This window comes from Monopterus albus, unplaced genomic scaffold, assembly GCF_001952655.1.
Source record: "Monopterus albus unplaced genomic scaffold, M_albus_1.0 scaffold384.1, whole genome shotgun sequence".
NCBI lineage: Eukaryota > Metazoa > Chordata > Actinopteri > Synbranchiformes > Synbranchidae > Monopterus > Monopterus albus.
In genome coordinates, this window is record NW_018128264.1 from 237,727 (window position 1) to 264,484 (window position 26,758).

The following is a 26,758-nucleotide window of genomic DNA, read 5'->3' on the forward strand; positions in this document are numbered from 1 at the left end:
ACACTGAACAGTTGCTCCTGGTGATGTCACCGGTGTGTGAGTGCTTGGGAGTGTGAATGGGTGAATGGCCAAATAATGTGAAAGCGCTTTGAGTGTGCTGTAAAAAGCATAGAAAGGCGATATACAAGTATAAGACCATTTACCATTTAATTCTACTATAGGCTGTAAATAAGTGGAGGGGGGGTCTTAAACTGTAGTAGTGCTTTTAATAAAAACCTTTTAGCTACAGTTTATAAGGACTCAACTTTGGATCATTATTACTGGATAACCAGGTACATGTGCAATACAAACAAGTGGAAATAAACTGTCATCCTTGAAAAAGAAGGTTTTTGAGGTATATTTGACTCATTGTGGCAGAGGAACCCAAGCCAAAAACAAAGGGTACAAGCACTAAAAACACTCAGCTTGTAGTTTCCACATAGTAAAGCCCCTTAAAACACTCAGGGACAAAAAGACCCTCATGTTTAACACAATCACTGCACAGTATCCAAAGTTCCCATGTCAGAGAGGCTCAGGAGGACGAGCACAGCATCTTCCTCTAAATCTGAGAGCATCTGTTCCCTCAACCCTGAGAAAGCTCCGTAGACAGTCCTGTGCTCAGCAGACCTACAGTCTCCCCGGCCTTGTCCCCCGTTCTCCCTGACACTTCTAAAGCTGATGTAACCAGTGTCACTTTGGGTACAATGACTAGTTACTAATGCAGGTGACGCTTCACATTCAGGCTGGGTCTCAGTGCTTACTGATGGAGCTTCATGGTGCTGATCTGGCAGAGGACCAGAAAGTGTTCCTGATGATTTATGGTGGTTTAGACTGCAGATGTGGTTCTCCTCCACTAGGCTGAAGTGATTCAAAAGGGTGTTAGCTGCCTCCAGCTCGGTATGTGACCAGCCTCCTCTCTGCTGCACATCTCTACACAAAGGTCTGTGTACTTCCCCATCTGAAGTGGAGTCTGTAGGTGTTTGGTAACCAAGGCTGGAGTTGAGCTCTACTGGAACAGTTCGGGGCTCAACACTTTGGTAGTGCAGTGTCAAGAGGTTAGTAACGCCCTGGTCCTCCTCCTGGGTCAGCTGGAGCACCGCCTGGTTCGGCTGGCAGTTAGTGGGCATTCTCAAAGTTGGACTGCCCAGGTTTCGAATGGGATGTGGCCCAGACCTGAACAGGTCTGGACGGTTCGGTGGGGCTGAGCAGGCAGACATAACTGGTGGCGGAGTGTTGAGCTGGAACCAATCGAGCACCTGATGATGGTAGAAAAGCTCTTAATTAAAGCGAAAGAAAACTGAATGTTTGTAAATAACATAAAGTCTGTTCTTTTTCTACTACACACCCAACATACATATCAATAAATTACAAACCAGTCTAATCTATGATCAATTTATACCAAAGGGACAAGACACGATATCCACAAGGAGTTTGGATTTAATTCTTAATTTTAAACTTGAGAATACGCATGAGAAAACAAGTCAATCAGGATTTAATCTGTGTAATGGAATGAATCTATTAGAGCCCCAGAGGTGATTTATGCTAATTAGATGCATGCACTTGCAGAAAGTCTGGCCATGTCCACACAACACACTGTCAAATGGATTTGGATGTTTTCACAAAATATACTGATCAAGCTGCGACTGGCACCAAACCAAATGTGCTGACAATTTCTAAAACATGACTTTATTTTGCCAGAGACCAAATGCCATTATTTTGGGGCCATAAAACTGTATCCATGGGTTTATGTGCACACTCACCGTCAAATCACTCACTATGTTGGGGACCCTCCTCCCGGGGCCCATGGTGGGGTCAGTGTAGAAGAACTCAGCCGGGACGGCAGGGTAGACTGGGGACGATGTTGTCAGTGAGGCTGCACAGCTGCGAGAAGCTTTGATACAGATGTGGGGAAGAAAACCTGACTCACCTTTTGGGTATTCACAGGCCCTGTGATGCTGGCCGGAGGCTGCGGCCATGTAGAGAGGCAGGAAGGACGGGTGGTGCAGGGTCCTGGTGGAGAACGAGGGCAGGACCGGCTGCCTGGATCTCTGGGGCTAAACATGAGCTTACAATCACCACTACTCCGTAGGCAACTTGTCTTTACAGTATGGCGCTGAAAACGAAAGTGATAGAAAACTCACGGGTCCATTTCCTCCGCTGCTCTTCATGGTTTTCTTCTGCTCGGTTTTGTAGCCAGAGCAGTCAAATGTAGCAGCAACCTCACATAGAAAGCATCAAATTGGTGTCCAAAAAAAAGTTTTTGCTTCGAGCCACCTGGAGAAGCGTCACACGTAGCGCCCCCTGCTGGCCGATTCAGGACACCCGTTCATTTGACTAGGAAACGTTTACTCCACGCAAACTGCTTAAAGTCTGCGTTCACCCACAATGGAGCAAACGGCATCCGTACGTGTAATTTATAGGCACATTTAACCTTAAAGGCGCCACCACACAACAGCTGTTTGAGTAATATATTCAGTAGCCTGCACACAACTGCCCATTTACTACTACTACAGATGAGCTGTGTGCAATGTATAGCAGCAATCTCCAAAATGACCCCTCACCTTTATTGCAGATTACAACTTGTTTTAGCTTAAGGATTCAACATGAGCAGTAATAGGCCAGCTGCCCCTTAAATTTGGGTTAAGATAGTCAATACTGCAGAACACCAGGTCATGGAGCATCTATGGTTTAGAGAACTATGGTGTTCTTTAGCTACTTGTGTTGCTTTGTCACTGTAGGAGTACATACATTCTCCACACCACTTAAGTCTTTCAGTTCAGTCAATTATGGAGAATTTGCCAAACAGCAGCAACATGAAAAACTTAAAATCTCCAGCAGTTAGGATGGCTGTCAGGCCCTTGAAGATTTTCCAAAACATGTGCCATAAAACCAGCAGTTTGAGAACAGGCTTTTGAAAGTAGCTACATTAAAGCAGTGAACACCCCTCCCAGTACTACCAGGCTTGCATAGATGTTCACAATTCTAATATACTGTAGTTAGTGGAGCCACCCTCCCCAGTGTTCAGATATAAACCAGGCTTCAAGTTCCAACACCCTCAGTTTCTGCATCATCATGTGTAGATGCCAAGAAAATCCATACAAAGAGCTTTGAAAAAAAACCAGCTTTATTAAATTCAGTTTCTAGAAATCCAAGTCTCAGGAGAATCCTTCAGCTCCTGCAAGAGAAATTTAAATGAGGAGAGTTGAACAAGTCTAGTCTGAATTTTAAATGTTCATGTTCTCACCTTCCATGATGGTCGAAGCCCTGAAACTCTGATGTAGTAAGCAGTAGGATTGTGACCAGGAGGAAATGCCACAGGTTCACCAAGGGCTTTTCTAGCAGGCAGGGCCTTAAGTGGTCTTCTGGTAGCACGTGGGGCTTTAAATACTCTTGTGACAGCAGGCTGGGCTTCTTGTGCAGTTGCAGGCTTTGTGTTGCTCTGCAAATCTACAGTGCAGGAATCCTCAGAAACCAGCAAGGATGAGCAATAACTGGTCCAGTAGGCAAACAAAGTACTCTACCTGCTGTGGGCTGGGTCTTGTGAATGATGCTGCCAACTCCGGCAGTCTCAGACTCAAACCTGTAGACTGAGAAGAGGCGATGGAGGCCAGCCAGTGGATACATACACTGAACTAGCACCCTGTAAGACAAGCACAAGCTGCTGGGGAACTGCATTTCAAGTCATGTTAAATGAGGGGTGATTATTCATACCTGTCAGTAACAGCTGCTTTATTCACATCGGGGTATTTTGAGAAAATCTCATTTTGATAGGTCACGTTGTCCTTGCCAAGCTAAAACAGACAGTTTGTTAGCACAAGCTGGATTCAAGTCACATTGTTAAAGTTCAATTGCATCAGTTCTACCTTGATACTAGATCCACAGGCGTTTATTGGAAATGAGAAGAGAGCCCTTGTGTTGTCTGCCTCTTTTGGTCCACACTCTGTATCTATGAGGTTGGTCAGAGCAGGGATTCCTCCTTGTGGGATGGTCAGGGACATGTCGGCCACCACAGTCATCCATCCATCAGTTGAACACACTACAGAGAAGCATTTCAAGTCACCAGTATCAAACTCCCCAAAAGCACCTATAGTCACAACTGTTCTCACCAATGAACTCCATAGGGGAGAATGGACAAGTCTTGATTGTTGAACCCTGCACTTCCAGTGTTTTGCGCTCTCGCATGAGGATCTCAAAAGTGCCAAGGAATCCATTCAGCGTAATGTCCTGCAAGATGCAGGCAGCTTAGTCACTGCTGTCCATTTTAGAAGATGATGTGGCCAATAAGTCACTTACCTTGTATGTATACCCAGGGGTAAACAGTGACACATTGAGCAGCAGTGTCTTGCTATCGTTACTCATTATGTAGCCACGATGGGCTGCCAGCTCTGGTGTCAGCAGATCTGAGCCGATGCTGATTTCCCACAGGTAGTGAAAAGGCTGGTAGTTTAGTTTGAAGCTGATCCCAGACTCAAAACAGATGGCATGAAAGGTTGGAGGAGCTGTAACCACAGTGCGAGGTGTTAGCTCTATTCAGTATTCAGACAAGTGAATCAGTGTGTTATTGACTTACAAACATCTGAGAACAGTGCTGCTACAGATGTTAGGTAATAAAAAGGTTCATTCTCAGGTAGAACCATCAGTGTGTAGTTGATATCCAGCTTGTACTGAAAAACTGCATCTGCACTGGAATACTAAAAACAAACCACATGTTAAATCAAGTGGACAGTAGAGTAGACCCCAGCCTGCATCAGAGACCCCTTACCTGGTGTAAGACAATAGGATCATCAAAAGATACATTCAGAATGAAGCCAGAAGTTTTGTTGGTGTAACCAACTTTTGTTATTGTGCTTGCATTGCTTTGTGACAAAGTCATTTCATGTCCATTCAGCTGTAGAGCAGCCAGTTCAACATCCTCAGGGACGTCTCCGAGGTAGACGCTGAACATCCAGTCCCCATGAACCGTTCTGTCATTTATAAAGAGAGGATGTGGCAGCAGGGGAGTGTGGAGTACCCTGCGATACCGGAGTCTGGTCTCAAGGTGATTCTCATCCACTGAGATTTGTTCAAAGTAGAGATTAAAAATATAATACTCGTAGAGGTCACTGTTCACAAAGATCTGCAAGAGACACATGCAGTGTGTAAAGAAAGTTTACAGGGAAACCACAAAGACATTTCTACATGTCCATGCTTTCTGACCTTCCTGTATCCCCCTTCCACATTATAAGGAATGTGGAGCTGGATTGTGGCATTGTGCTGTGACACAGCAAGGCCTCTTTCCTCTGCAATTTGCAGCTCCATGAGTTCACTACCGAATCCAACCTTAATCTGTGTGCTGTTCAGACTGGGGTACAGCGCCTCTGGAGTCTCCCAAATCACATGTCCACCATCATGTGATCCTTCAGCTGTTGGCATGTTACAGCTTCAATTTGTAAAGTGGAAGGAAAAAACCACAACGACAGCATAGAAGATTAACACTTACACATTGAGCATGCAGCCACCAGCTCCACCATAAACACAACCCAGCTGTGTCTTGAGAACAAAGTTGCATGGACCACCTCTACTGGAACACCATTCACCTGGAAGACATGCAACTGAAAGCTCTGGATTGAACTAAAAAAAAAAACTCAAGCACCTGTACTAAGCCAGGCTTTGAGTGTTATGGACAAACTGAAAAATTTATCAGTTTACCTCAGTGCTGAATGAGTCAGGTTGTCCATACGGTGTCCGAAACACAAGCCTTCCATTGGTCAGTTCAAACACATAACCCTGCTTACAAGCTTCAGAGAGGTTCATGGGAGGCAACTGCACCTTTGCAGTGTAAAACATCACCTGCCAGTCTGACGGGGTGGAGCTACGTGCCTGGAGATAATTATAAGGTCTATACAAGAGTGGTATTTAACTGCACAAATGAGAAAATCATTTAAACAGTGATTAGAGACGCACCGTACTGAGGGCGTTCCAGTCAGCACTCTGCGTCATAGCTGGACAGGTGTCACCAACACTCACTGACACCTGGGAGGAAGAAAGCCATTTAATACATGAAAAGAATCCAGGAGTAAAACTAGTATAACCAAACTTACTTCTATGTAGTTGATCTCACAGGTGACCTCTCTGGGAGACCAGGGAAGAGAGGGAGAACAGGTCTTGTTCAAGGCATATGCAACCTCTCGTCCTTCATGTGTCACAGTCAAGTTGAAACTGAATGTGAACACTTGATCCTGACAAACCCAGCAGAATATAGGGTTAAAAAAACCATCCATTTAGGCTGCACAGACTTAAAATGTTGGTTTTGTATGGCTGTACACACCTTGTTATCAGTGTGACAGCTGAAGTAGGAAGCTCGGAGCTCCACTTGGCCAGGAACAGTGAGAACACTATAGCCACACCTTGCTGCATATTGCTTAGTAATGGGGTACACACCCATCCCATCTGGAACAGAAGTGTAAAATTAACTCATTAAGCTGAAACAAGTCATCAAGTCAGACAAGGAATCTCACTTCTACTAGGCTCAATTGATTGAAGGGTTGGTACTTACTGGAATTATAAGACTTACCAACAGCATTAAAGCGAGGTTCCTCCTCACCAAAGGAGAAATTGACAGCCATCATGAAGTAGCGATCGTGACACGCCATCTGAACAAGTCCTGTATGCACAAATAAGTTCAGAGCTAAATAGCCACCTACTAGTTACCATAAACTGAAAGTTTAATTACCATCAGGGATGTGATCACATGCTGCAGGTGACAGAGGCAGGAGTAAGGCCACGCTGTGAAACAAAAACATGTCACTTGCATGCAATGCAAAAATGTCAGCACAAGTTGCACATAACCCAGATTACCAGTAAAACATACCCAAGGACAAACCAAAGAGCCATAGCCACTGATGTGCTGGCAGTGTCTAAAGCTAGCCTGGCTGCTAGCAAACTACACCTACTGACCAACACAAGTCTAAGAAAACCACTAGCTTGGTGTACCCTGACTAAACACACAGCATGCAGCATTGTCGCCTTCAGTGGCTTTTATATGTCTGTGAGGGCAGCAGGAACCTCATCAGGTGCAGTTTAGCTGCTAATGAGCTACACATGTGGATGTAACTCCTGACAGCCTCTGGTTGGTCACGGAGCCAGTTTGAGCACAGATGAAACAAATAGTGTTAATTATGGCTCATTCCCATTAAACCATGACAGTAAACCAACATAGAGCCCTGGACCGGGGACAGCAAAACACACCTCAGACCTTATCAGTGTTAATAATTCCACCTGTGCTTCTTATGCTTTGGCATGTGATTACATTTGCCATGAGGTCACCTTCCTCCCACCGGCATTACAACTTGATTATTGCCTCTGGTGATCAAGAAAAAGATTTCAGAAAAACTAAACATCTCCCTCAGTTTCAGTAGTGATACTTAAAGGATAAGGCGGGTCATTTTCCATACTGACAGTATTTTCAACACTCCCCATCCAACAATGATTTGCCTCTATTCATGATTAATGCCTGTCAGTCCTGGATTAGTCCATGCCACAGACCTCCATGCAGAGAAACACAGCTCTGCACTTAGTGACACATTTCTTCATTACAAAACACAAGATCCTGATATTTATTAAGAATATCCAGAGATTTGGTGCACAGGCCCTTGACAATCCAGGACTGACAGATTAATAGACATTAACTGTGAGTAAAATCGTTTTTAGTCTCTGTATGTGGAGTGTTTAAAAATGACTGGCCTTATCCGTTAAAGTGTGAACAAATCATTGTTGTGGATGCAAAGCATCTGTAGAAAACACCAGAGTTTATCAACCTTTAATGAAGACAAAGACAACAGAACAAACCCCGAATAAAAAGTGAACAAAACAGTGTTCATTTCCATCTTTAATTTACAGGTCCAGTGTTTAGAAACCTACATGTAGAGCATCAGGGGCAGCATGGAGACAAGTGTCCACAGGATCTACACTAAAACCCCAGAAAAAAAGAAAGCAAGAAGTTAAACAACCTTTTTCTTACAAATGACAGTAAATGATCTTTAATGTAAAATGAGAAAGATCCTCCCAGTTCATCTCATTATAAAGCAGATTTTAGTATTTGTGTAGAACATTTAGCAGTGTTAATTTAAATCAGGTTTCACAACCTGATGTCCCTTCAAATTCACCCCCCATTTTCTTTCACCTGAATGGGGTAGACTTTTGTTATTTTCATACTTTCACACCAACACAAATCAAACGCAGATCAAAATGATTTTATTATTATAAGTAAGTTGCAGTACAATGCTCACTCGCACACACACCTGTGTCTGCAGCTTCCCTGTTTGTGCGTTTGACTGGCAGAGATGAGCTCCCAGGAAGTTGGACAGCGACGGTACTACTACTATTCGCAGGGTAGCGACACTGGATTGTAAGTCTAAAACAAATGAAACTTGGATAAACACTAGTTTGTGACTTTCTTAAAGACAGATTGAGGTCAGTGCGTTTCTCACCTGTATGGAGAATCTCTGTGTATAACAGGATCATCCAAAGGCAGAAAATCTTGATTGTAACTGATCTGGTTTTCATAAACCAAGAAGTTTCCCTCAGTCTAAAGAGAAATGAGGAGATCAGAACAAAGGCCAGAACGATGGTTCCTGTGTGGATTCTGAAGAATCAAAGTCTCTCACAGTGACGGTCGTCCCACAGGAGTTGAGGCTGAAGCTGAACAGAGCTCTGGCGCCGTCCGTCTCCATGGGAACACAGCTGGGGTCTGATAGAGTGGTTCGGTTGGGGTGTGTGTATGGGATAGTGTGGGTGGTGTCCACTACTGCCACCATCCTCCCTTCTGGCAGACACACTGTCAGACACGCAGAGTGAGCATCAAGATCACTGTGAGCTACAACTACAACATACTGTCAACGTGGTGGTTTAATACAACAACAGATTTCCAGCTTGGGCGTCTGCTGCGTACCCAGTAGTTCTCTAGCAGGAAAGGTGCATTTATGGACAAGACTGTCCTGTACTTTCAGAGACTCTGCATCCACAACAGAGAGCGCCACCCCAGCAACAAAACCCCACAGTGTCAGCTCCTGCATGGGAAAAAAGTTTGCAGAAAGCAAGCATGTTCACACTAACAGCAGCAACATTAAGTTAGCCTGTAAACAAGCACAAATGCTGTCGACCTTTTTATAAGCACTGAAGATAATGTGAGGTGTTAAAGCCGATCACCTCGTAGCTCAACAGGGGGCTGTGGAGAGGGATCTCCACAGCCAAATATTCCTCCTCAGCCTCCACCATGAACTCCCCCACCCCCACCAGGTCCCAGTCCAGCTTGCGGGCGCCGATGAAGAGCTCCCACTGCAGCTCGGCCTGGGTCCCGTGGTGCAGCAGCACCAGCAGGCTGTTCTCTGTGCACTTCCCCTCCAGAGTGGGCAAACCCGGAGCTGCACCAGGACAGATGGGAAATCATCAGAAACACATGTAGTGAGGCTCAGATGTTTTGTATTTTGGGGGAACACATTAACACTGTGCTTTTCTGTTAGTTTTGATTACAGCAACCAGAACTATATACCTTATATTATTGTTACATTTAAATCTATATCACCGGACTGAAACATGCTAAACCATCAGTAAAACTCAAAACACTCACCTATGTACTCCACACTATGCTCTATGGTGGACTGATGATAAAACACCTCTCCAGTGGGCGAGATGTTCAGAGTGAAGGTGAAAATGAAGCTGTACGTCTTATAGCCACCACCTATATACTGGGATCAAACGGCAGGTAATTGCAGACATTTTTGAGCTTCTACACGTGATAAAGCTGCTCAGTGTTTGCGACTCTCACCTCAGGGATTATTTTTGGATGTGACAAGGGGAAATGAAGCTGGTAGGAGTAGCTCCCATTATGGTGGGAGACCCTGGACAGCACGAGGCCTGTGTCGCTCTGTGTTTGGTGGCTTTGGGTCCAGGTTAAAAGGTCACCGCCGCCGTCTACTGCCACCTTCTGGAGGGAGACATCAGGTGCAAAGAAGCCCAAGGTGACAGAAAACAACCCCTTGAATGGGGATGTGGCTGCAGAGGGAGAAAGAGGGATGCACACTGGAAAATGAAGGTGCCTATTCAATTATTTGTGTGTAATTTTAAAAAGTATTCTGTGAAATGACACCTTTGGAGCCATTTTAGACAGAGTACTAATTCTATTACTACTGTACAATAGGGCTTGGAGATATGGTTGAAATAACTTCAAAAAGGCTTTTTTTCTGGCATTGGTATGTTGGCATCATGACACTGCAAATACATGCAAAACCACATACAAAACTGATGCAGCAAAACTCCTTACTGTTGGTGAACAACAGGGTTTGTGGGATGAGAGGAGTGCTCAGGAGCCTGAAGGAGCGATGCTGAGTGAGGGGCCAGCGGTCGTCCTCCCACTGACTCATGAAGAACAGATCCACTGACGTGGACCAGCTGTACTGTCCCCTCACAACTCCACTCTGCAAACATTACAGCAGACATGCTGACAGAAGGAAGTGCTCTAGCTACAGTTAATTTTAATGTTCATCACTTTTAAATTGTGTCTTCTGAATTTCTATTATGTTATTTCATACTCTAAATAAAGTCCTGCTTGTGTACCTTTAGGTGTGCACCCTGGGCTCCTGCTGGAATCCTGACCTCCACCCAGCCCTCCTGCAGGCCAACCCTGTATCCTCTGTCTCTGTTCTGAGACTGAGTCAGAGCTTGGCTGTTCACTCCGAACCATATGCCTCTGTCCCTAAACTGCCCGTGAACCAGAGGAGAGAGAATATAAGGGACGGTCCACAGCAGGTCAGAGACATCTGCTGTGGCCTCATCTGGGGGTGAGAAAGGGCAGAGCAAAGACACATTTGAGACATTTCACTTAGTTATCAAACACTATAATACTGATAAACCATACTAACTCAGAGCACAGGCAACAGTGGCGTCAAGAGGTAGGAAACCATCCTGGAGTCGGTACAGGATGGCTGCTCTGACAACCTCTAAATCCGCTCCCTTCTCCTGAAAACAACAGCCACACACACAGCATCCAGAGCACTGACATTAAAAAGTAAGGATTTTAAATAACTGGCTGATGCAGGCCTAATCCCTGGTGAGCCATGGTGTCTGTGAGTACCTTAATGAAGTATGAGAGAGGGGAGGAATAGGCACAACGGAGGGTAAGACGTGACCCGTGCTGCGAGATGCGATAGCCCAGAGCAGCAGCCTCTGTCTGGGACAAGACCCTCGCTTTCCCTGGTGCCCAATCGGCTCTGTGGAACATCACAGCCACATCTGACTCCTCTGCTTCCTGCTCAGGGGAAGACAGGAATCTGAACAACAGTCCTTCTTTTATAAACAATTAAATGTCTGGGCTGGGCATGTACTAACCTTCTTATTGTTGGATTTAGCAGGCAGAACAGGTTCCTGAATGGACACCTAGAAAGGGAAAAACAAAGCTTCTCTCAGCCTGGGAATATTTCTGAAAAGGTTGTACTACAAAGGCAAAAATTATCCAGTGCAATTAATTTCGATGGGCGTGCACTGAAGCTTACACTCATCTGAATCACACTGTGTGCATTCTTAAAGAAAGAAAAAGTACCAAGACTCTACATGGATGTGATGACGAGAATCTATATGGATGTGATGATGTCACCTCCATGTAGTTTTCCTCACAGACAATCTCTCTGGTGCTCCACTTCCCTCGGACAGAGCAGTGGAGCTGGAAGGGGTACGCTGTCACTGTTCCCTCTGTCTGCAGGTTTACAAACCGAAGACGCAGGAGATAGTCTGCCCCTGTCTGCAGAGAGACACACAGAAGTGGTGTGTTGTTAAAGGACAATCCTACAATGTGTCAATGCACAGCATGTTAGCTGTGTCTACCTGGGTGTGGACATGACAAGCCAGGAAGGAGGCGCGAAGCACCAGGTCTCCATCATGGTTGACTAGGAGGGTGTAACCACAGAGTGCGGCCTCGTGATGGGACAGGAAGTGGAGTCCATGCTGGTCTGGTGGTTTACAGTGAAAAGTCATCAACAGGTTTGTCTTTAATCCCACACATCCTCCTCTTTTGAATGAAACTTAAGACAGTGGCTGTACCTTCGAAGTCAAAACGGGTCATCGAGCCAAGGAAAGTGGATTTAACAGAAAGCCAGAAGTGACGCTCGAGGCACCTGGTCTGAAACACTCCTGGAAACATTAATATAAACATATAATGAAAAATGTTTCAGCTACTCTGGGCCACCTTAATTACACTGAAAAATACATGTAGTAAGGCTCAGGAAGATATTAGGTTGACATAGGGGAGTTGTAATATAATGACATGATATCAATACTTTAATAATGACTCCAAGCAAACTGTAGTAAAAACATAAAACAACCTCACCTCAACAGCCACTTGGTGGCTGTTCTTGATCATAACAACATTCCCATATCATTTTATTGACATTGTAAAAATATTCATATGAATTAGATAATAAGACCTTGTTACTGCTAATAAAATGCAATTTAGTACTTTAATCAACAATCATTTTTAATAATTATACAATCATTATGATTGTTTGTTTTTACAGGTAGTTCAATGGCCCCCAAATAATGCCTGTGTATAGTATAATTTCAGATAGGAGCAGTAACAAAAGTGCACATGGGAAGGGAATATGAAGTGGAAGCAAAACTTGTATAAGGAATATCCTCTGCTTTGTCTGGAAGGAGCCTCCTGAAGGAGCCCAGAGTTAACTGGGCTTCACTTGTCCCTGTTTTATATTATGAAACTGGTATTTTGTCTTTCTGTCACCACTCACTGTTTCTAAACTGCTCTTACCTGGAGGCACAGGAGTGGTAACACAGAGATGTAGTGCGAGCAGCAGCACCACCCTGAAACACACACGTTGTAACTCAGTGCATGAAGCTACACTGGAAAAGTGCTTTTTACATTTCACTTTAAACCTTACCCGCACAAAATATAGAAAAATACTATTTTCATATTAAAAGAGAAACTGAAGCCCTAGTCCATTTGAAAGCTGCCAGCCGTGTTTACCTCCGGAAGTGCCACCCTTTGGACAGACTCACCTGCTAATTGCGGGACTAATTCTTCTTCTTTGGCAAACTACTTTAGGTGCATTACCACCACCTGCTGGACTGGAGTGTAGCTAAGAACGACCCCTACCTACCTACCGGTACTCTCTAAAAACCTAAAGCGTGCTCTGTACCCTACATCCCCTGAGCTGTTTTGCAATAATCGAGGGCCTAATTAGCACAAACATGCGTTTTTGTTGTCTTGTCTTTCTAAATAAACTATGTCTGTGGCGACTATGCTAGTTTACTATTAACCTCAATGTGAATGATCAAAATTCGCTAATATTTTTGGCGCATTTGTGAAACTGTTGTGTTTTGATGCGAGGAGCAGTGTGGTGTTAGTGACACCTAGAGGCCAAACTGCGTAAATACACCGTGTGTTCACCTCTGGTGCAGCAGAGTTGTCAACATGTTAACCTGAGTATGAAGATTATGCTAGGACACAGTTAACAGCTTTTCTCCAACTCTTATTTAACTAGTGCCATGTGCCTATTAGATTAATAAGCAGACATTACAAACATTGTGGCAGTGACAGAATGATTAGGCCTACACTGGTTTACAACCAAAAATCCTTCCAAACAAAAATAGTCAATTTTTGCTAATTCTGAACCAGTGAAAGCAAAAATATCTAAAAAATGCTGATTGGCTCTGATTATGACACTAGCAATGTGCGAATTCTGCTTGAAAATGTCAGCGCTCCATTAAATTACAGAAGGAAATACCTCTGAGCAAAACCTTTATACAGCCATGGCCCATGTCTTTGAATGAAATGTTTACTGAGGTTTACTTTCTCTCCTGCATAATTTCACTCATGCATCTGCATTGATGCACATGCTACTATAATATTGTATTATTCGTATGCATGACTTCAAGCATGAATGTTTTTGTTGTGGTTAGGGCCATGATTTACATTAAGGTCCCTGCTGTGGGCAGATGCTCGATATATTACCTGGCAGAGAAATGTAACTCTGTGGTTCCGGAAATCTTTGACTCACTACCTTAAAGATTTTTAATTACCCTAACAAGCTGTTTTGATACTATTTCATATTGTGGAGCAGCAGATATGGAGGTGTGATTAGTGTGAACATCACATTGTTGGACTCCTCTCTCACTCCAACCGACTGGACCCTCCACTCACTGGTCAAGTCAAGTCATGATTAACGACCCATACACTTTGTCCAACCAGTTCAGTTTGCCACAGGTAGACAATAGTCAGGGAGCTCAGGTAATGTGTGCCAAAGCAAAGGGTCTCAATAATTAGAAAGATTTCAGTCTTTGAGTTGAATAAATCTCCCATAATTTCTAAAAACATGCTTTCACTTTGTCATTATGGGTTATCGAGTGTAGACTGATGGACAAAAATGGCGATTTTACCTATTTAAGTTTTGAACATGACAGTAATTTTATGAAAAGTGACAAACACTGATGAACTTGCTGAAGTTTTAATAATCAGTTATGTTACTACAACAAAAAGCAGACAATCCACCCTTGGGTTCAAGCACTCTGTCATTTATGCAATCATTTCGACTTCAACGACATGTTTACTGGGTACTTTGGGTTTCCTTCTACTCAGTGTGAACTCATCATCAACGGATTAAAGTCTGCACCATGGGTTCTGATCTACAAGCTCCAGTTCACAGAATTTCACAATGAACACAGAATAAGGACAAATGGGCGACGAAATGATGTGATTCAAGAAGCATGACAAAAGCCATCATGATTCAGGGTGTTAAAATGACACAGATACACATTAATGAAATTAGTATGATGATTAAAAAGTAGATTAATGCTAATATAGTACAAATATGATGTGACTTTAGCATGGTGAAGTTCTGCTAAAACAAGCAGAATTTACAGCTAGAAGAAAGGATCATAATGAAAGTGAATGACAACCTTGAGGTCAGGTTTTTAAATTTCTAGCCCTTTAACTTGCAAATATACACAGTCAGGACAGAAAGACAGAGGTCAAACATAATCATAACAAATACTGCAGAATATGACAAGTTGGCCCACAAGTGCAAGGACGAGCAAAACTAAGCTCCACCCATGAACAGCTGTAATCCGTACAACTACAGTTTAGGGGGAAGACAACATTGCATTAACATCAATATTTATGACTTCTAATGCAAAGAGTAATCTGTTTGTAAAAGTATTTGTCAAGTAAATAAAGTTAGCAATATAGTTTTAAATCGAGCTTCACACAGTTGGATGTTTTCAAGCCCCTAAGTCAGTAACACCCTGTTTTCCTTTAGAGAGAAGAAAGCGTTTGACTTCATTGCACCATCATCTTCAATGTAACAAACATCAACCAAACAACACATTAAACAAAACCAAAGCAAGACTGTGTTTTATACAGATTCAAAAATGTAATTCTGAATGATTAAAATGGCAAAAAAAAAAAAAAAATCACTTCAACTAAACATGATCTAATGTTTGGATGATGAGAAACTAGCAATCGATTAAAGCTAAAGAAGAAAAGTCAACTACACATTCCTTTCGTCTACATTTCTATGAGGACGCTTCACTGCACTTTACATGCTGTCCAGACCAAACCAGCCCCGTGTACAGTCACAGCTGTTGCTTTTTGTGCTTTGAATGTTCATTTTGAGGCAGTTCTGCACTTAGTGTGTTAGACATGTACCGTTCTGTGCAAACCTCCTCAGAGTCAGGTCTCAATTTGTGATAATCATCCACGTTTTCATCAGTGACAGTCCAGGTGATAGCGATGTGCGAGCAGTACCAGAGAGAATAAATGGGCAGTGGAGCCCAAGCTGCCTGCAGGTCAGGCCACTGTCTTAATAACACTGAACCAGACATGAAAAAATGGGGCAGTTGTGTCCCAAAACAAGAAAGAAAATGTATTTGGACATATGAATAAAAGAAATGAGTGAGGTGGTTTGGTTTGCGCCATCACAACCTTCTTGTTTGAGACAGTATCCGTAAAAATGCTAATCTGCAAGTGAAACTGCAGCTGCAGACCAGCAGGGGGGGCTATAGCAATGCTTGCCATGTCATGATCAAATAGTACAGTAGTTCACTTGTGCCTTAAGTCATGTGCAACATGTGGAGTGTCCATGGATGTGTGAGAGTGAGGTGGCTGAAAAGGCAGAGCAACACAGGAGGTTTGTTAGCAGTCAGTGGAGATTTTGGCTGAGAGGTCCTGGATGCGGCGAGCACTGCAGCTCTTACACAAGATGTGGCCATCTAGTGGATAACAGCCTCGACCCTCTCCTTCAGACGACAGCAGCAGACCACATTCCTGATAGGGTACACACTTCAGTCAGTTCAACTGAATACATGCACAAACTGCCTGTTCAAAATTCCCCCAATTTTGGCTCAATCAGTTTGGAACCACTCTAAGCCATTTAAATACTTACTGCAGATTTTGCACAAATTACTTGGTGTTAAAACCAGAAATTTTTGAATATAAATTACACATATTTAATGTTTTTGTCCATTCTTTGTCAATTAAGACTGATCCTTTTCTTGTCCCTGACAGGTTCAACTGAAGAAGCCGACTCACCTCACAAATGTAACAGTTGACATGGAAGCTACGATCCAGAGCCACGATCCTGACGGTCTCCTCCTGGCCCGGTTCGGGCATGATGGGCTCACCGCACACTGAGCAGCGAGGCGCGTACTTCCTGCCAGACAAAACATGCACCAGAATTTACAGTCAGTTGAAAGAGAGCCACTTTCTTTGAGCTGTAGCTCAAAATGAAACGTTTATCCCAACAAGCATGTTGCGTGTGCACGTGCTTGTACCTGTGAAAGTCATCTATGCAGTGTATCTGAGAGGTGGCATCCACAGTGAAGGGCACCCCATCCAAGCAGCAGTTACAAACCACACATGTGAAACAGCGGGGATGGTAGGCCTTTCCCATGGCCCGCAGGATCCGGTCCAGGATGGGCTTGGAACACTTTGAACAGCGCTCTAGTGTACTCTAACGAGAGACGCAGAAGCAGATGTGTTGGTCAGAGCAGGGCTGACCAACAATGCAGAAACAAAATAAGGTGTCACTCTCGGTTTCTTACAATGTAACAGCTCTCGCAGTAACTCTTCTTGTCCAGGGCGTAGAAAGGCTGCCCTCGGAGACGGGCGTGGCAAGTGATACAGGTGAAACACTCCACGTGAAACACCTGCTCCATGGCGATACAGCCACTGCCGTCACCGACCACGTTGTCACCACAGCGCGCACAGCGACCTGACAGAGGAACACTATCACAGTCATATTCAAGTGAAGCAGCTAAAGGCACGTTTGTATTAAAACGCCAGGTATGATTTGGACATTAATGCCATCAATATACCAAAGTAGTCCTCTGCAGGAGGATGGTTCATATCATATACCAACTTCTTGGTGAGTCGATCCAGCTCCTCCTCAGGCCTTGTTGTTGCCGTCACCTGCTGACAGAAGAAGGTACATGAGTCACTTATGTAACTAGGAAAGACCAGGAATCATCCCTTCTGGGACAAGCTCTTCAGGATTCATTATCTTTTGATAATGACACGTATAATAAGAGCCAAGAGCATTTAGACACTGAAGGAAGATATTTTATGAATATACAGATTTAAAGTAGGTGTAACTACTCTCCCTCACTTTCCACAATGCTTCAGTTTCACATAAAGCTCTTACACAGACCAAAGATGTGAAACTGTGCCCTACCTTACTAGACTGATAAGCAGGACTCTGTGCAGCTCCTGACCCCGCTGGGTTACTTTCCATCCCTCTCTTAGACACCGAGACCTGGCTGGCTCTGCCTCCAGAGCCTGAGCCGCTCCCCTTGTACCCCACCTCAGCGTGCGTCTCCTGAGCTTGTGAACTTGAGTGCGTTGGGTACCAAACCTGCGGGTTTGTCTGAGTCCGTGGTGGTGGACGTGACACATGCTGGCGAGGAGGGGGTGGGGTGTAGGCCTGTTCAGCCTGCCTCCCTGTCTGTGAGTAGGTGACAGGCTGTGCTGTCTTGACCTGGACGCTGAACCTGGGCCCGGTGGGAGTTGAGGCAGTGGTATAGGAGGCTGGGACGGGCTGAGGGTAGGGTTTAGTGGTTGAAGAGGAGGAGTAGTAGTCCTGCTGGTGGGAGGTGGAGTACTGAGACGTCTGATGCTCACTAGGGTAAGGGGGTGCTGGGTGGTACTGGCTCTCTGGGTGAGGGGGGTAGCTCATGGATGGCCGACCCTGAGGAGGGGTTTTGCTCTGGTATGCAGATTTGTAGTGATCCCCTGAGAGGTATTTGTTGTAAGGCACATTGTCGTACAGCTGTGAAGAGACAGAAAAATGATCAAATGAAATAACCACATAGCGCTTTTGAAGCGATTAAGAAGTCAAAAGTTCAGGTCGACCATGTGATGAAGAAAACATTCCATTTAGTTTCAATAAAGTTACTTGTGTGCTGGAGTCCTCTGGGTGGCTGTCGAGATCAGCAAGCATACTGGTCAGGGAGTCAATATCGGAATCGATTTTGGAGTGATAGCCCGCTGGGTTTTCAGGACCACGATGCTAACAACAGAGCAGCATAAGGAATATGTTAGTACTTAAGAACTGCGTGTAGTGCTTCCCCCATTTCCCAGTAGCTTCATGGTCCAAATTTAACCCTCCTGTTATGTTGCGGGTCAAATTGACCCACGAACATAACTGCTGAGCAGGCATCACCTGAGAAATGAACATAACAGGAGGAGCAGTTATGTTCGTGGGTCAATTTGACCCGCAACATAACATGAGGGTTAAGCACATAACACAGAGCTGAAAATGCACCCACCATCAGCTCGTAGCTGTCCATATGAGGGCTCCAGTTACGGTCTTCTTTGGGACCATAGTGGTCACCAGATGAATGGTGAATGGGTCCACCTATTGTTTGGAGAACACACATTGCAAATATTTGTTCCAGACTCATCAAGCACCATCCTAATGTTTAACAGATATGTAATTCTTTTTAGAAACAACATCAGAAGGCAGGTCTTCTTTTAAATGAGAGCTTTGTATTCTTTTAAGTCTATCTGAAAACAAAATGAATTCAATTCAGTTCAGAAGTGAAGAGGGAGAACATATGCAGTCCTCATTCTGTGTAAAAAATAATAATTCCATAAGCAGAACTAATATGAGGCTTCAGATTAGTAATGCAAAAAGGGCCTTGAAGGAAATCCCTCTTTGCATTATCCCTCCACTGCAGCTCAGCAGGGAAACACTGAAAACTTCAGGAGGGAATTTTATATTAAAAAGACTTTGGAAGACTAACTTTTACTCTCAAGATAAGATTTAGAAAACTTTCCACAGGTTTTATTGTTCCACCTGAAAAACGTTTGCGGAACATATTTACTTCACAGTTCCCCTAAAATAGTAATGGCTGCCTGTGCAGGGCTTACTGTGAGACTGTGCATGGTTCCTCTTTGGCGCAGTTATAAAAAGATCAGTAGGTAGAGTTACAGTTCCAGCTAATGCTGCCATGTGAAATGTTACTGCATGTGCCAAGATTTTACAGTGCCAGTCACCTGTTCACACAGAGGTAGTAACTGTACCCACATTTCAAGCTGTGATAAGGAACCTGATGTGTAAATATATTGTATATGAGTAAAGCAAGAGAGTAAAGTTTTCAAAAGCTGCACATATTATACTTCAGAGATGTGGTAACTCTGGAGAAGGAATCCATCTACTGAGAGCTCCTCCATGGCTGGATGTTTGAAATAAGGGGTAGATGGGGCAAATTCACAGACTGTACTTTGACAACACAGGGTAGAGAAGCTGGAATAACAACAGAAGGGCTGTAGGCAGCAGACTGTAATATAGCTGGATTTATCAGACAGCAGGTAAAATCGTAGTTAATGCATCTTTAATGTCTGAAATTGTATACTTTTAAATTTGGGAGTAAAGTAACTGGTTGGCTGTTTGTACTATTTACACATCCTAAAATATACTTTTCTTATAAATTACCCCACTCCCTGACTCCAGTAAGAGACAAGTGGCATGGTCTTACCTGTGGGTGCAGCAGCCTTGTACCTGTTGGCCATAGCTCCTCCTCCATTCTGGTCATAGGGGGTATATTTCGTCCGAAAGTCAGACACAGTCTTCTTGTTGACAGCTTGGTAGATTGTTGACCCGGCAGGGTGAGACATCTGGGGGACGGCTCGTTCTGGGCTATCCAGAGTCCTCGGTGGAAGCCAGGTGGGACCAGACATGGCGGGCTTCTGAGGTGGAAAACCAGAAGGAAAAGGTTTCTTTCATGGTGTTCAGTTAATGAAGATTATTTTGTAAAATACTGCCCGCATGTAATTCTGTAATAGTGCAGTGCAATCCTAAATGCAAATCAGTGGCATACATATACCTTTGCTTTAGCTGACCAGTTCAGTGAGTGTACATGGTTATGGTTCCCACTTTCAGACATATTTTCATGAACACAGCTGTTACTGTTGTGTATATGTGTCCCAGGTAACCAGTGGAAACTGAGGGATGCTGCACACTTTGTTTCCTATGGCAACAGCAACATGGACTAAACAATAAGCTTCTAGTTCATGAGCAGGAAGAAAGCAGGCATTCGAAAAGGCTCGGGGATTTCCAGCAAGCTTGCATGTTGCTCCAAAACGTGTGTGAGTGTGTGGTTTTTTTTTTTTTTTTAATACTATGAGACACAAACACTCCCGGAAAAAATCTCCAGCACGCATGTACACACACTTATAGATACACAAACAGGTGCAAATCTGTTACTATCCCTTGCCTCCACAATGGTTATTGTCTTTGGGTGTTTACACACCAGTATCATTGATTTCCACTTAAAGCAGACAGAAAAACAAGGCAGGAAATGTTGTGTAGTGATATGTATCTGTATACACATGAACACCTGGCTCATAACAATATATTATGTGTTCTCTGCAGGACAAATATTAACGCTGGAGTACACAACTGAGCTGACCAAGTGCTGACTTGCACCTGACGGCCTTCAGGATACCAATCTCATTTAAGAAATAATATATGTTTTTATATCAGAAATGGTCTAATAAGTAAAATAAGAATATGGGTCAGGGCGATCCTCCAAAGGGAATTCAATATCTGAGAATTAATTTAAAAAAATGTTTTCATGGATTAATCATTTTATGCATTTATGGAGGAACAAACATCCAACAAACAAAAGTTGCTCTTCACAGCTTTACAAATGCAGGGAACCACACACTACCTGCTTATCTTTATAAATTGAATACAACTCCGGTCCCCCTAAGAAACTTTAAGACACCACTTTGTGCTCTGGGAACCTCTGATGGACATCTGTCAGTACAGGACCGATTTACTAAAAATACAATTTGAATCATTATAAGTAAGACTCCATGCATAAAAGAATCAAGTTTATGCATATTATTTTGAACTTTTTAAAAAGCCACTGTGCAACTGAAACTATGCCTAAATGGACAGCAAACACAAAGACAAGCTATAGTAAACCAGTACTATCAGAGCGGAGAGGGTATGTCCACTCAGACTGATTGTACATGGGTCGTGTGACTGTCATAAGCCCCTGTTGGCAAGAGGATTATAATGACAGATGAGAGGATGATGCAGCCATACAAAAATACAAAGGCTTGATCTTGGGAATTAAGCCTTTTGTTTCTTTCTTTTATTTTTCTACTCATGCCATTGTTGCAGTTACTAGTAAAGTATGCAGTGTGAGCAAGGATTAAACTGGCATTAACTGACTAAAAGGGTCCCCCCCCCCCCCCCTGCCACTACAGACCCCATCTGAACCAGGATGAGCAAACACCCAAATCACAGGATGGCTGGGTCAGGAAGTTAATCGCCACAGTTTTATCGCTCTCTATTTTAAATCCATCAGTGAACCTTTATGTTATTTAAAACACAAAGCTCAAATATGTATCTATATTAGTATTCCTAGGCAGTTTCACGGTTTTATTTTGAAGGCAAAAGCTCTGGAACATTTTTAACACAATCTAGCTCGATGCAGCGATGCCAGATACATGTAGCAAAACAGAAAAAAAACATTAGCCAGTATGGATTAGAAATAAAAGATATTAAACCTGACGGTATTAACAGTTCCTACCTTTCAAAGCACCTTTACACTTTCCTTCGGTCTCATCTAAAGATAAAAAAAGACAACAAACATTAAAATGAAACCGTTACAGCACATTATAGTCACATTAGCTATATCCTCTTATTTATAACGGCAATATTAGCTACTTTAACATAGCAACATTAACATCTCATATGGATAAAGTAGCTGTCCTGTTGTTCGTCTAAATCTGTCCTTTGTGCGTCATATATGTGTAAAACGTAATAATAAAGTGATATAGCAAACCCAATGAAGGATAATTAACAGTAAATAACTTTAATATCAGTCTTGTTTACTTGTCTGCTAGGCTGTTTTGAAGCTCGAGCCTTGCCTCCAGGCGAACAACCGATGAGGAAACAACGAAATAATCGCGACCTACCACCTGAACCGAACCACATATACACAACCTAGTCTTCGTTTAAATGGCCAGAGATCAATGAATCTTATCCTGAAATAACTTTCTTCCAGCTTTAGGCCGTTAACCTACTGTGTCACGGATCCTGAGGCCTTTAGCAGCAGCAGCAGCTACTTCTCACTGGCTTCCCGACGTATGACGTAACTGCGCTGTGCGTACGCGGGCATGTGTGAAAGGAGGCAGGAGGTCTGTCACATACCATACATTTTTCAAAGTAAAAATAGGCTACAAAATATAACATAACATAACATAACCTATAACATAAATGCAGATTTCTGAAGGAAAAACAATTTTATGCTGACAAACAAACAGTCTTTAAAGTTAAAAAAGGCCACTGCAAATATTAAAATAAAAAACACCAACTGGAAGTGCAACTGAAATCATAGATGGATTATGACACAATGGGCCCCTGGGCACAGATGTATAAAGGCCCCCCACCCAGAAGCAAAACCCAAGACCAAAAGAGAATGTCTTTAAAGATATTTTAATCTTTTTGCAGTTGTTTAGTGTGTCTTTGGGGATAGCTTTTGTCTTTTTGTGGTGATTTTGTGTTTCTTTTGTATTTTTTGTGGCCATTTGTACCTTTTTGAGGGCACTTTGCATATATTTGTAGATGTTTTGTGTCTCTGTGGGATATTTCGCAGCTGCGGTCAACGGGTTGTGTTATTATTTTGTGGTTCATAAGATCTGGGTCAACCATCTCTCTCCCGTTACCCCCACGCTCTGTATTCTTATCCTTCCCCCCACTCCGCCCAGCACCATGTCAGAGGGCCACTGTTTTTCCCCAAGACTCTTCTCCAAAGGAAGAGCTTCATTACTTTTTATTTTCCAGTCTATATCTGCCAATAGATGGACAAACAACCTGAAGCTGCTCCTAGGGATATCCCCGCTTCCTCCTCCAAGCAGCTCTCCAATGTTTGCCCTTATATGTCCACAGTGCTCTGCAGTCACAGGAAGACGCAGCAGATCTGTTATTGTTGCATGAGCCATCAACACTTTGGCACCACCTGGAAGATCTGAAGTCAAAGCATGGCTTCAGTCCATCTATTATCAGAAAAACAATATAAATCTGTCCAGGCAACCAGGAAACTGCAAAACAAGGGGAATCCCTGCCTTTGTCCTATTTGACGAGGAGCAACAGCAGTTAAACAGATGTTGAAAATCTGTTCATGAAGTTTCAAAGAACTGACTTTGCGGTTCACTTTACATTTGCAAAAAGTTCATCAGTCTTCAGTCTGATGATGAAAAGTCCCAGCTCTGCATTTTATTACAAACAGGGCCAGTGGGTCGCTGATGGGCGCTGATGGACCAGCCAAGATGCAGGAAGCCACTATGAGCGTTGCCCTGCCTTGCCAATGGCACAGACTCAATGGCTTCCGCCCATTGGTCAACCTGTTTAGTAATGTTCTCACTTTTCCTCAACCGCCCCCCTCATCCGTTTTTCTCACAATGCCTGGAAGTAGCCGAGACCTATATCTCCCTCATTGTTTTCCTAATAGCTGTTTTCCTTTATGGTTTTTCTTTCTTTATTTATTTATTTTTTGTTCTTTTAACAAAGCACACAACTGATCCAACCCCCATCCAAACAAATAATAGCACAAGGACATGGACACTCACTCTACACTCCTTGCAAACATTTTACTTCCTATTCACATTTTCAAAGGATTTATATCCAAACATGGTCTGATATTTATTTCATATTCGACTCACTCGCTTTTCAAAAAAACTGTTTTATAAATGACATTTCATTATTTTGCATGTAACAGCTCAAAAAATCTAATTCAGTCTGTAGTCAGGTATGTCTGGGTCTAGCCAGCAACCGTTTTTAGTAAAATGTTTTACACCACATTCATGAATATATGCAAAACCAGCCCCAGAGAAATGCAACATTAACACAAGGACATGCAGACCAACCTCACAGACAAAAAAAAGTAAAACATAGACAAAAATAACCACAAAGTGATACAAAATAACTAAAAGGAAATGAGAAACAACCAAAAGGAGTCACAAAACAAAGGGCCATAGCTAAATATAGATACAAAATTACTACAAAAAAACACAAAACAATAAACTGTAGGTGCCGAACTGCCAGATGGAAAACAACTAAAAAGAGGCACAAGCTCTTCTTTCAGTCTGGTGATCTTGCTCCAGTGTCGGGTGGGGGCCTTTGGCAGTGCACAAAACACATAAAAGACAAAAATATGCATTAGTATATGAAGTCATTTTTCAACTGTACACACTGGTGTACACTGTAGAAGGAAATGCTTTGAGTGGCAGTTCAAACTCACATAAGGAATTCCACCTTTCTTTCATGGTAGGTGAATGGATTGTAGCACTCACTTTTATCATGTGCATGAACATGCAGCCCCAGCAGCAGGACATATCTTCAGTCAGTCTTGAAGATTTCTCTCCTCTTTCTTCAAGGTCTCCTTCTGTGAAATATTGTTCTTTGATGTGAGGGAAATGCAGTTCATAGTTCACTTTGGTGGTGTCCCAATTAACTGCCCCGTGCCTGGCTCTCTGTGAACCCACGGTTATGCTCAGAATGAAGTAACTTTCCGCTTGTTCTTTAGTTAATTGTGACCTCTGTGCCCTTATCTCCTGCTCCATAAGGCCCCTCCATCTCCATTTCACTTGCCTTGTCTCCTGCTTGCTTTATTATTGACGGATGTCCTGCACAGGCGTTTTCATTTGTGTCTCTGAGCAGCTTTGCAGGATGCATTCAAAGTGTGTGTGTGTTTGTGTGTGGGGGGGGTGTTGTAGGTCAGTTCCTGCACATCTGTCGGCTTCATTTCTCTGAGTAGGGATGGGGTAAGGCTTGTTTTTTAGCATCAGGAGAGGGTGTCTCCCATCTAGCGTGATCCATGTTGTGCGTCTTCCTCACAGCACAACGCCTCTGGTTTCAGGCAGCAAGCCAGGAGCTTCCGGACACTGTTGTTGAGCACTGTTAATGCCTGTTTACCTGATCTAGTCAACTTGGAAAGGACAAAGTTTCTCTCTGAAAACCTTTGCTTCTTGTATGTCTAAATAATATCTGAGAGTAAGGAAAATCATTCTCTGAAACATGAGTAAAACTAGGAATAATAAAAGTACTCCCTTTATTAGATGAGCACAAAGCTTCTTTATCCAACAATAAGTTGATCTTCCAGCTTCCTCACAGACAGTTTCCTCTCTCCTGGACAGGGGTGAAACGTAGGAAAGCGTTGGTGGGGGAAACCTGATGCTCTCTGGCTTAACCTGGATAACCAGGCACGTACCACACCTCCCCTGGGTCTTCATATATATTTTTTCAACATGACAGACAAACACACTACACTTTCCTGCCATTACTTTGCTCAAAGCTATGGGGGTTTAGAAAAACTAAGAGCCCACTAAAAATACTTGGGCCAGGGCTCTTCCTGCGCTGCTTCCGGTATACGCGTGGGCCATGGAGGAAAGAGGAAACGAGCATCTCTGCTTGTATGGAGGCTTCCTGCACGACATTATAAAGAGTTCCCTCCCTTCAGCCTCCTCTCTCAGTGCTGCTCAGAGCCAGCAGAGGCTGTGGGTGAGGCCCTGCTCCACGTCTTTGACTGAGGACTGAACGCTGAGTCAAAAGGATTTGACGTCAGTGCAGTGCACGTTAGTTCTCGTCCCTGCTGGTCGGGGTGAGTTGGAAAATATTTTTCTCATGATTGTTTTTATGGGCTGTCTGATAACTGCTTGGATTGACTATTCCTAGAAATATTTATGTTTGAGACAGATTTTGTGTGATGAGAATGATTTAAAGTGTTTAGTGACATTTAATGTTGTGCTGAGCTCTCTTCTGTAACTATAAAACATTTGTCATGACATTTAATGTTGTGCTGAGCTCTCTGCAACCCTTGATATCTGGTATAATGTTAATAGAAAAGCTTAATTACTTATGATAAAGTGCATCAAGTGAATGTGTCTTGTTTTTTTTCCTCATGCAGGTACGAGTAGGGAGCTGGTCTCACCTAACACATGTGTCTGGGACACTCCAGTCTATTTATTCTATAAAATACACATAGGTAAGTCATCATTATGCACCATAAATTTAAAGAATTCTAGACGTCTGTTCATGTAGACATTTAGAATTTCAATTCATGCCTTGTAAATCTGAAATTGTGCTTTGTTTCACATCTGATTCTGGGGCTGTTTGACTTACAGATGAGCATGACAGAGGTGTGGGCGGGATACAGGGTCAGCAGAGGGCAGGAGATGAGGGCTGAGGGATACGTAAAGGAATTCACACGCCACTCCAACGATGTG

The 26,758-nt window shown here is 43.2% G+C and overlaps 5 protein-coding genes across 9 annotated transcripts in view; 1 reads left to right on the forward strand and 4 right to left on the reverse strand.

Annotated features, from left to right (window-relative positions):
* Nucleotides 1-81: 81 nt before the first annotated feature.
* LOC109951403 (uncharacterized) lies at nucleotides 82-2,348 on the reverse strand. Of its 2 annotated transcripts, XM_020585896.1 has the most exons (4): nucleotides 2,121-2,344; nucleotides 1,907-2,033; nucleotides 1,740-1,828; nucleotides 82-1,235 (listed from the first exon to the last, which is right to left on the reverse strand). In XM_020585896.1, the coding sequence occupies exons 1-4, from the start codon at nucleotides 2,145-2,147 to the stop codon at nucleotides 474-476; spliced, it is 1,005 nt and encodes a 334-aa protein (XP_020441552.1). In that variant the 5' UTR covers nucleotides 2,148-2,344; the 3' UTR covers nucleotides 82-473. The 2 variants fall into 2 exon arrangements, with proteins under 2 accessions (XP_020441552.1, XP_020441553.1); XM_020585897.1 differs by lacking the exon at nucleotides 1,740-1,828 and having other exon boundaries at nucleotides 2,121-2,348.
* A 737-nt stretch (nucleotides 2,349-3,085) lies between these two features.
* On the reverse strand, nucleotides 3,086-6,977 carry LOC109951402 (uncharacterized). The gene is made up of 18 exons (XM_020585895.1): nucleotides 6,830-6,977; nucleotides 6,692-6,744; nucleotides 6,533-6,622; nucleotides 6,287-6,408; nucleotides 6,060-6,197; nucleotides 5,923-5,991; nucleotides 5,668-5,838; nucleotides 5,459-5,555; nucleotides 5,176-5,381; nucleotides 4,742-5,095; nucleotides 4,550-4,670; nucleotides 4,273-4,478; nucleotides 4,086-4,203; nucleotides 3,843-4,015; nucleotides 3,691-3,770; nucleotides 3,501-3,619; nucleotides 3,224-3,426; nucleotides 3,086-3,154 (listed from the first exon to the last, which is right to left on the reverse strand). Exons 1-18 carry the CDS (start codon nucleotides 6,850-6,852, stop codon nucleotides 3,113-3,115), a joined length of 2,385 nt encoding a protein of 794 aa, XP_020441551.1. The 5' UTR covers nucleotides 6,853-6,977; the 3' UTR covers nucleotides 3,086-3,112.
* A 712-nt stretch (nucleotides 6,978-7,689) lies between these two features.
* Nucleotides 7,690-12,993, reverse strand: LOC109951398 (uncharacterized). Of its 2 annotated transcripts, XM_020585886.1 has the most exons (18): nucleotides 12,903-12,993; nucleotides 12,773-12,825; nucleotides 12,052-12,141; nucleotides 11,836-11,960; nucleotides 11,609-11,752; nucleotides 11,344-11,391; nucleotides 11,090-11,263; nucleotides 10,878-10,974; nucleotides 10,573-10,790; nucleotides 10,280-10,433; nucleotides 9,785-10,011; nucleotides 9,587-9,704; nucleotides 9,166-9,380; nucleotides 8,909-9,026; nucleotides 8,625-8,794; nucleotides 8,448-8,545; nucleotides 8,259-8,371; nucleotides 7,690-7,927 (listed from the first exon to the last, which is right to left on the reverse strand). In XM_020585886.1, the coding sequence occupies exons 1-18, from the start codon at nucleotides 12,932-12,934 to the stop codon at nucleotides 7,923-7,925; spliced, it is 2,199 nt and encodes a 732-aa protein (XP_020441542.1). In that variant the 5' UTR covers nucleotides 12,935-12,993; the 3' UTR covers nucleotides 7,690-7,922. The 2 variants fall into 2 exon arrangements, with proteins under 2 accessions (XP_020441542.1, XP_020441541.1); XM_020585885.1 differs by lacking the exon at nucleotides 7,690-7,927 and having other exon boundaries at nucleotides 8,019-8,371.
* Nucleotides 12,994-15,019: 2,026 nt separating this feature from the next.
* On the reverse strand, nucleotides 15,020-22,664 carry trip6 (thyroid hormone receptor interactor 6). Of its 3 annotated transcripts, none has more exons than XM_020585900.1 (11): nucleotides 22,559-22,664; nucleotides 22,063-22,098; nucleotides 19,996-20,206; nucleotides 18,784-18,872; nucleotides 18,411-18,524; nucleotides 17,691-18,284; nucleotides 17,335-17,428; nucleotides 17,062-17,231; nucleotides 16,792-16,970; nucleotides 16,550-16,670; nucleotides 15,020-16,285 (listed from the first exon to the last, which is right to left on the reverse strand). In XM_020585900.1, exons 3-11 carry the CDS (start codon nucleotides 20,195-20,197, stop codon nucleotides 16,154-16,156), a joined length of 1,695 nt encoding a protein of 564 aa, XP_020441556.1. In that variant the 5' UTR covers nucleotides 20,198-20,206; nucleotides 22,063-22,098; nucleotides 22,559-22,664; the 3' UTR covers nucleotides 15,020-16,153. The 3 variants fall into 3 exon arrangements, with proteins under 3 accessions (XP_020441556.1, XP_020441554.1, XP_020441555.1); XM_020585898.1 differs by having other exon boundaries at nucleotides 17,335-17,431; XM_020585899.1 differs by having other exon boundaries at nucleotides 17,335-17,431; nucleotides 22,368-22,664.
* A 3,357-nt stretch (nucleotides 22,665-26,021) lies between these two features.
* The window catches only part of bcl6b (BCL6B transcription repressor), a 4,209-nt gene continuing 3,472 nt past the window's right edge, over nucleotides 26,022-26,758 (forward strand). The window contains exons 1-3 of the mRNA XM_020585880.1: nucleotides 26,022-26,133; nucleotides 26,440-26,517; nucleotides 26,657-26,758. The exon at nucleotides 26,657-26,758 is cut by the window's right edge and continues 113 nt beyond it. Of these exons, the coding sequence (XP_020441536.1) occupies nucleotides 26,657-26,758 (102 nt within the window). The 5' untranslated portion in view covers nucleotides 26,022-26,133; nucleotides 26,440-26,517. The remainder of the gene's footprint in view (nucleotides 26,134-26,439; nucleotides 26,518-26,656) is intronic.

Bases quoted from the DNA above. Each gene is read 5' to 3' on its own strand.
- LOC109951403 (XM_020585896.1), bottom strand. From the start codon at position 2,147: ATGAAGAGCAGCGGAGGAAATGGACCC. The intron at 2,034-2,120 runs GTGAGTTTTCTA...GCTCATGTTTAG, and splicing joins GCAGCGGAGGAAATGGACCC to CCCCAGAGATCCAGGCAGCC. The intron at 1,829-1,906 runs GTGAGTCAGGTT...CATCGTCCCCAG, and splicing joins GGCCTGTGAATACCCAAAAG to TCTACCCTGCCGTCCCGGCT.
- LOC109951402 (XM_020585895.1), bottom strand. From the start codon at position 6,852: ATGGCTCTTTGGTTTGTCCTTGG. The intron at 3,771-3,842 runs GTAGAACTGATG...TGTCTGTTTTAG, and splicing joins CCTGTGGATCTAGTATCAAG to CTTGGCAAGGACAACGTGAC. The intron at 3,427-3,500 runs GTAGAGTACTTT...CCTGCACTGTAG, and splicing joins CAAGACCCAGCCCACAGCAG to ATTTGCAGAGCAACACAAAG.
- LOC109951398 (XM_020585885.1), bottom strand. From the start codon at position 12,934: ATGAAAATAGTATTTTTCTATATTTTGTGCGG. The intron at 11,753-11,835 runs GTAGACACAGCT...GTCTCTCTGCAG, and splicing joins CTTGTCATGTCCACACCCAG to ACAGGGGCAGACTATCTCCT. The intron at 11,392-11,608 runs GTGACATCATCA...TTCCCTTTCTAG, and splicing joins GTGAGGAAAACTACATGGAG to GTGTCCATTCAGGAACCTGT.
- trip6 (XM_020585898.1), bottom strand. From the start codon at position 20,197: ATGTCTGGTCCCACCTGGCTTCCACCGAGGACTCTGGATAGCCCAGAA. The intron at 18,873-19,995 runs GTAAGACCATGC...TCCAAACAATAG, and splicing joins CAAGGCTGCTGCACCCACAG to GTGGACCCATTCACCATTCA. The intron at 16,286-16,549 runs GTGAGTCGGCTT...GTACCCTATCAG, and splicing joins TCAACTGTTACATTTGTGAG to GAATGTGGTCTGCTGCTGTC.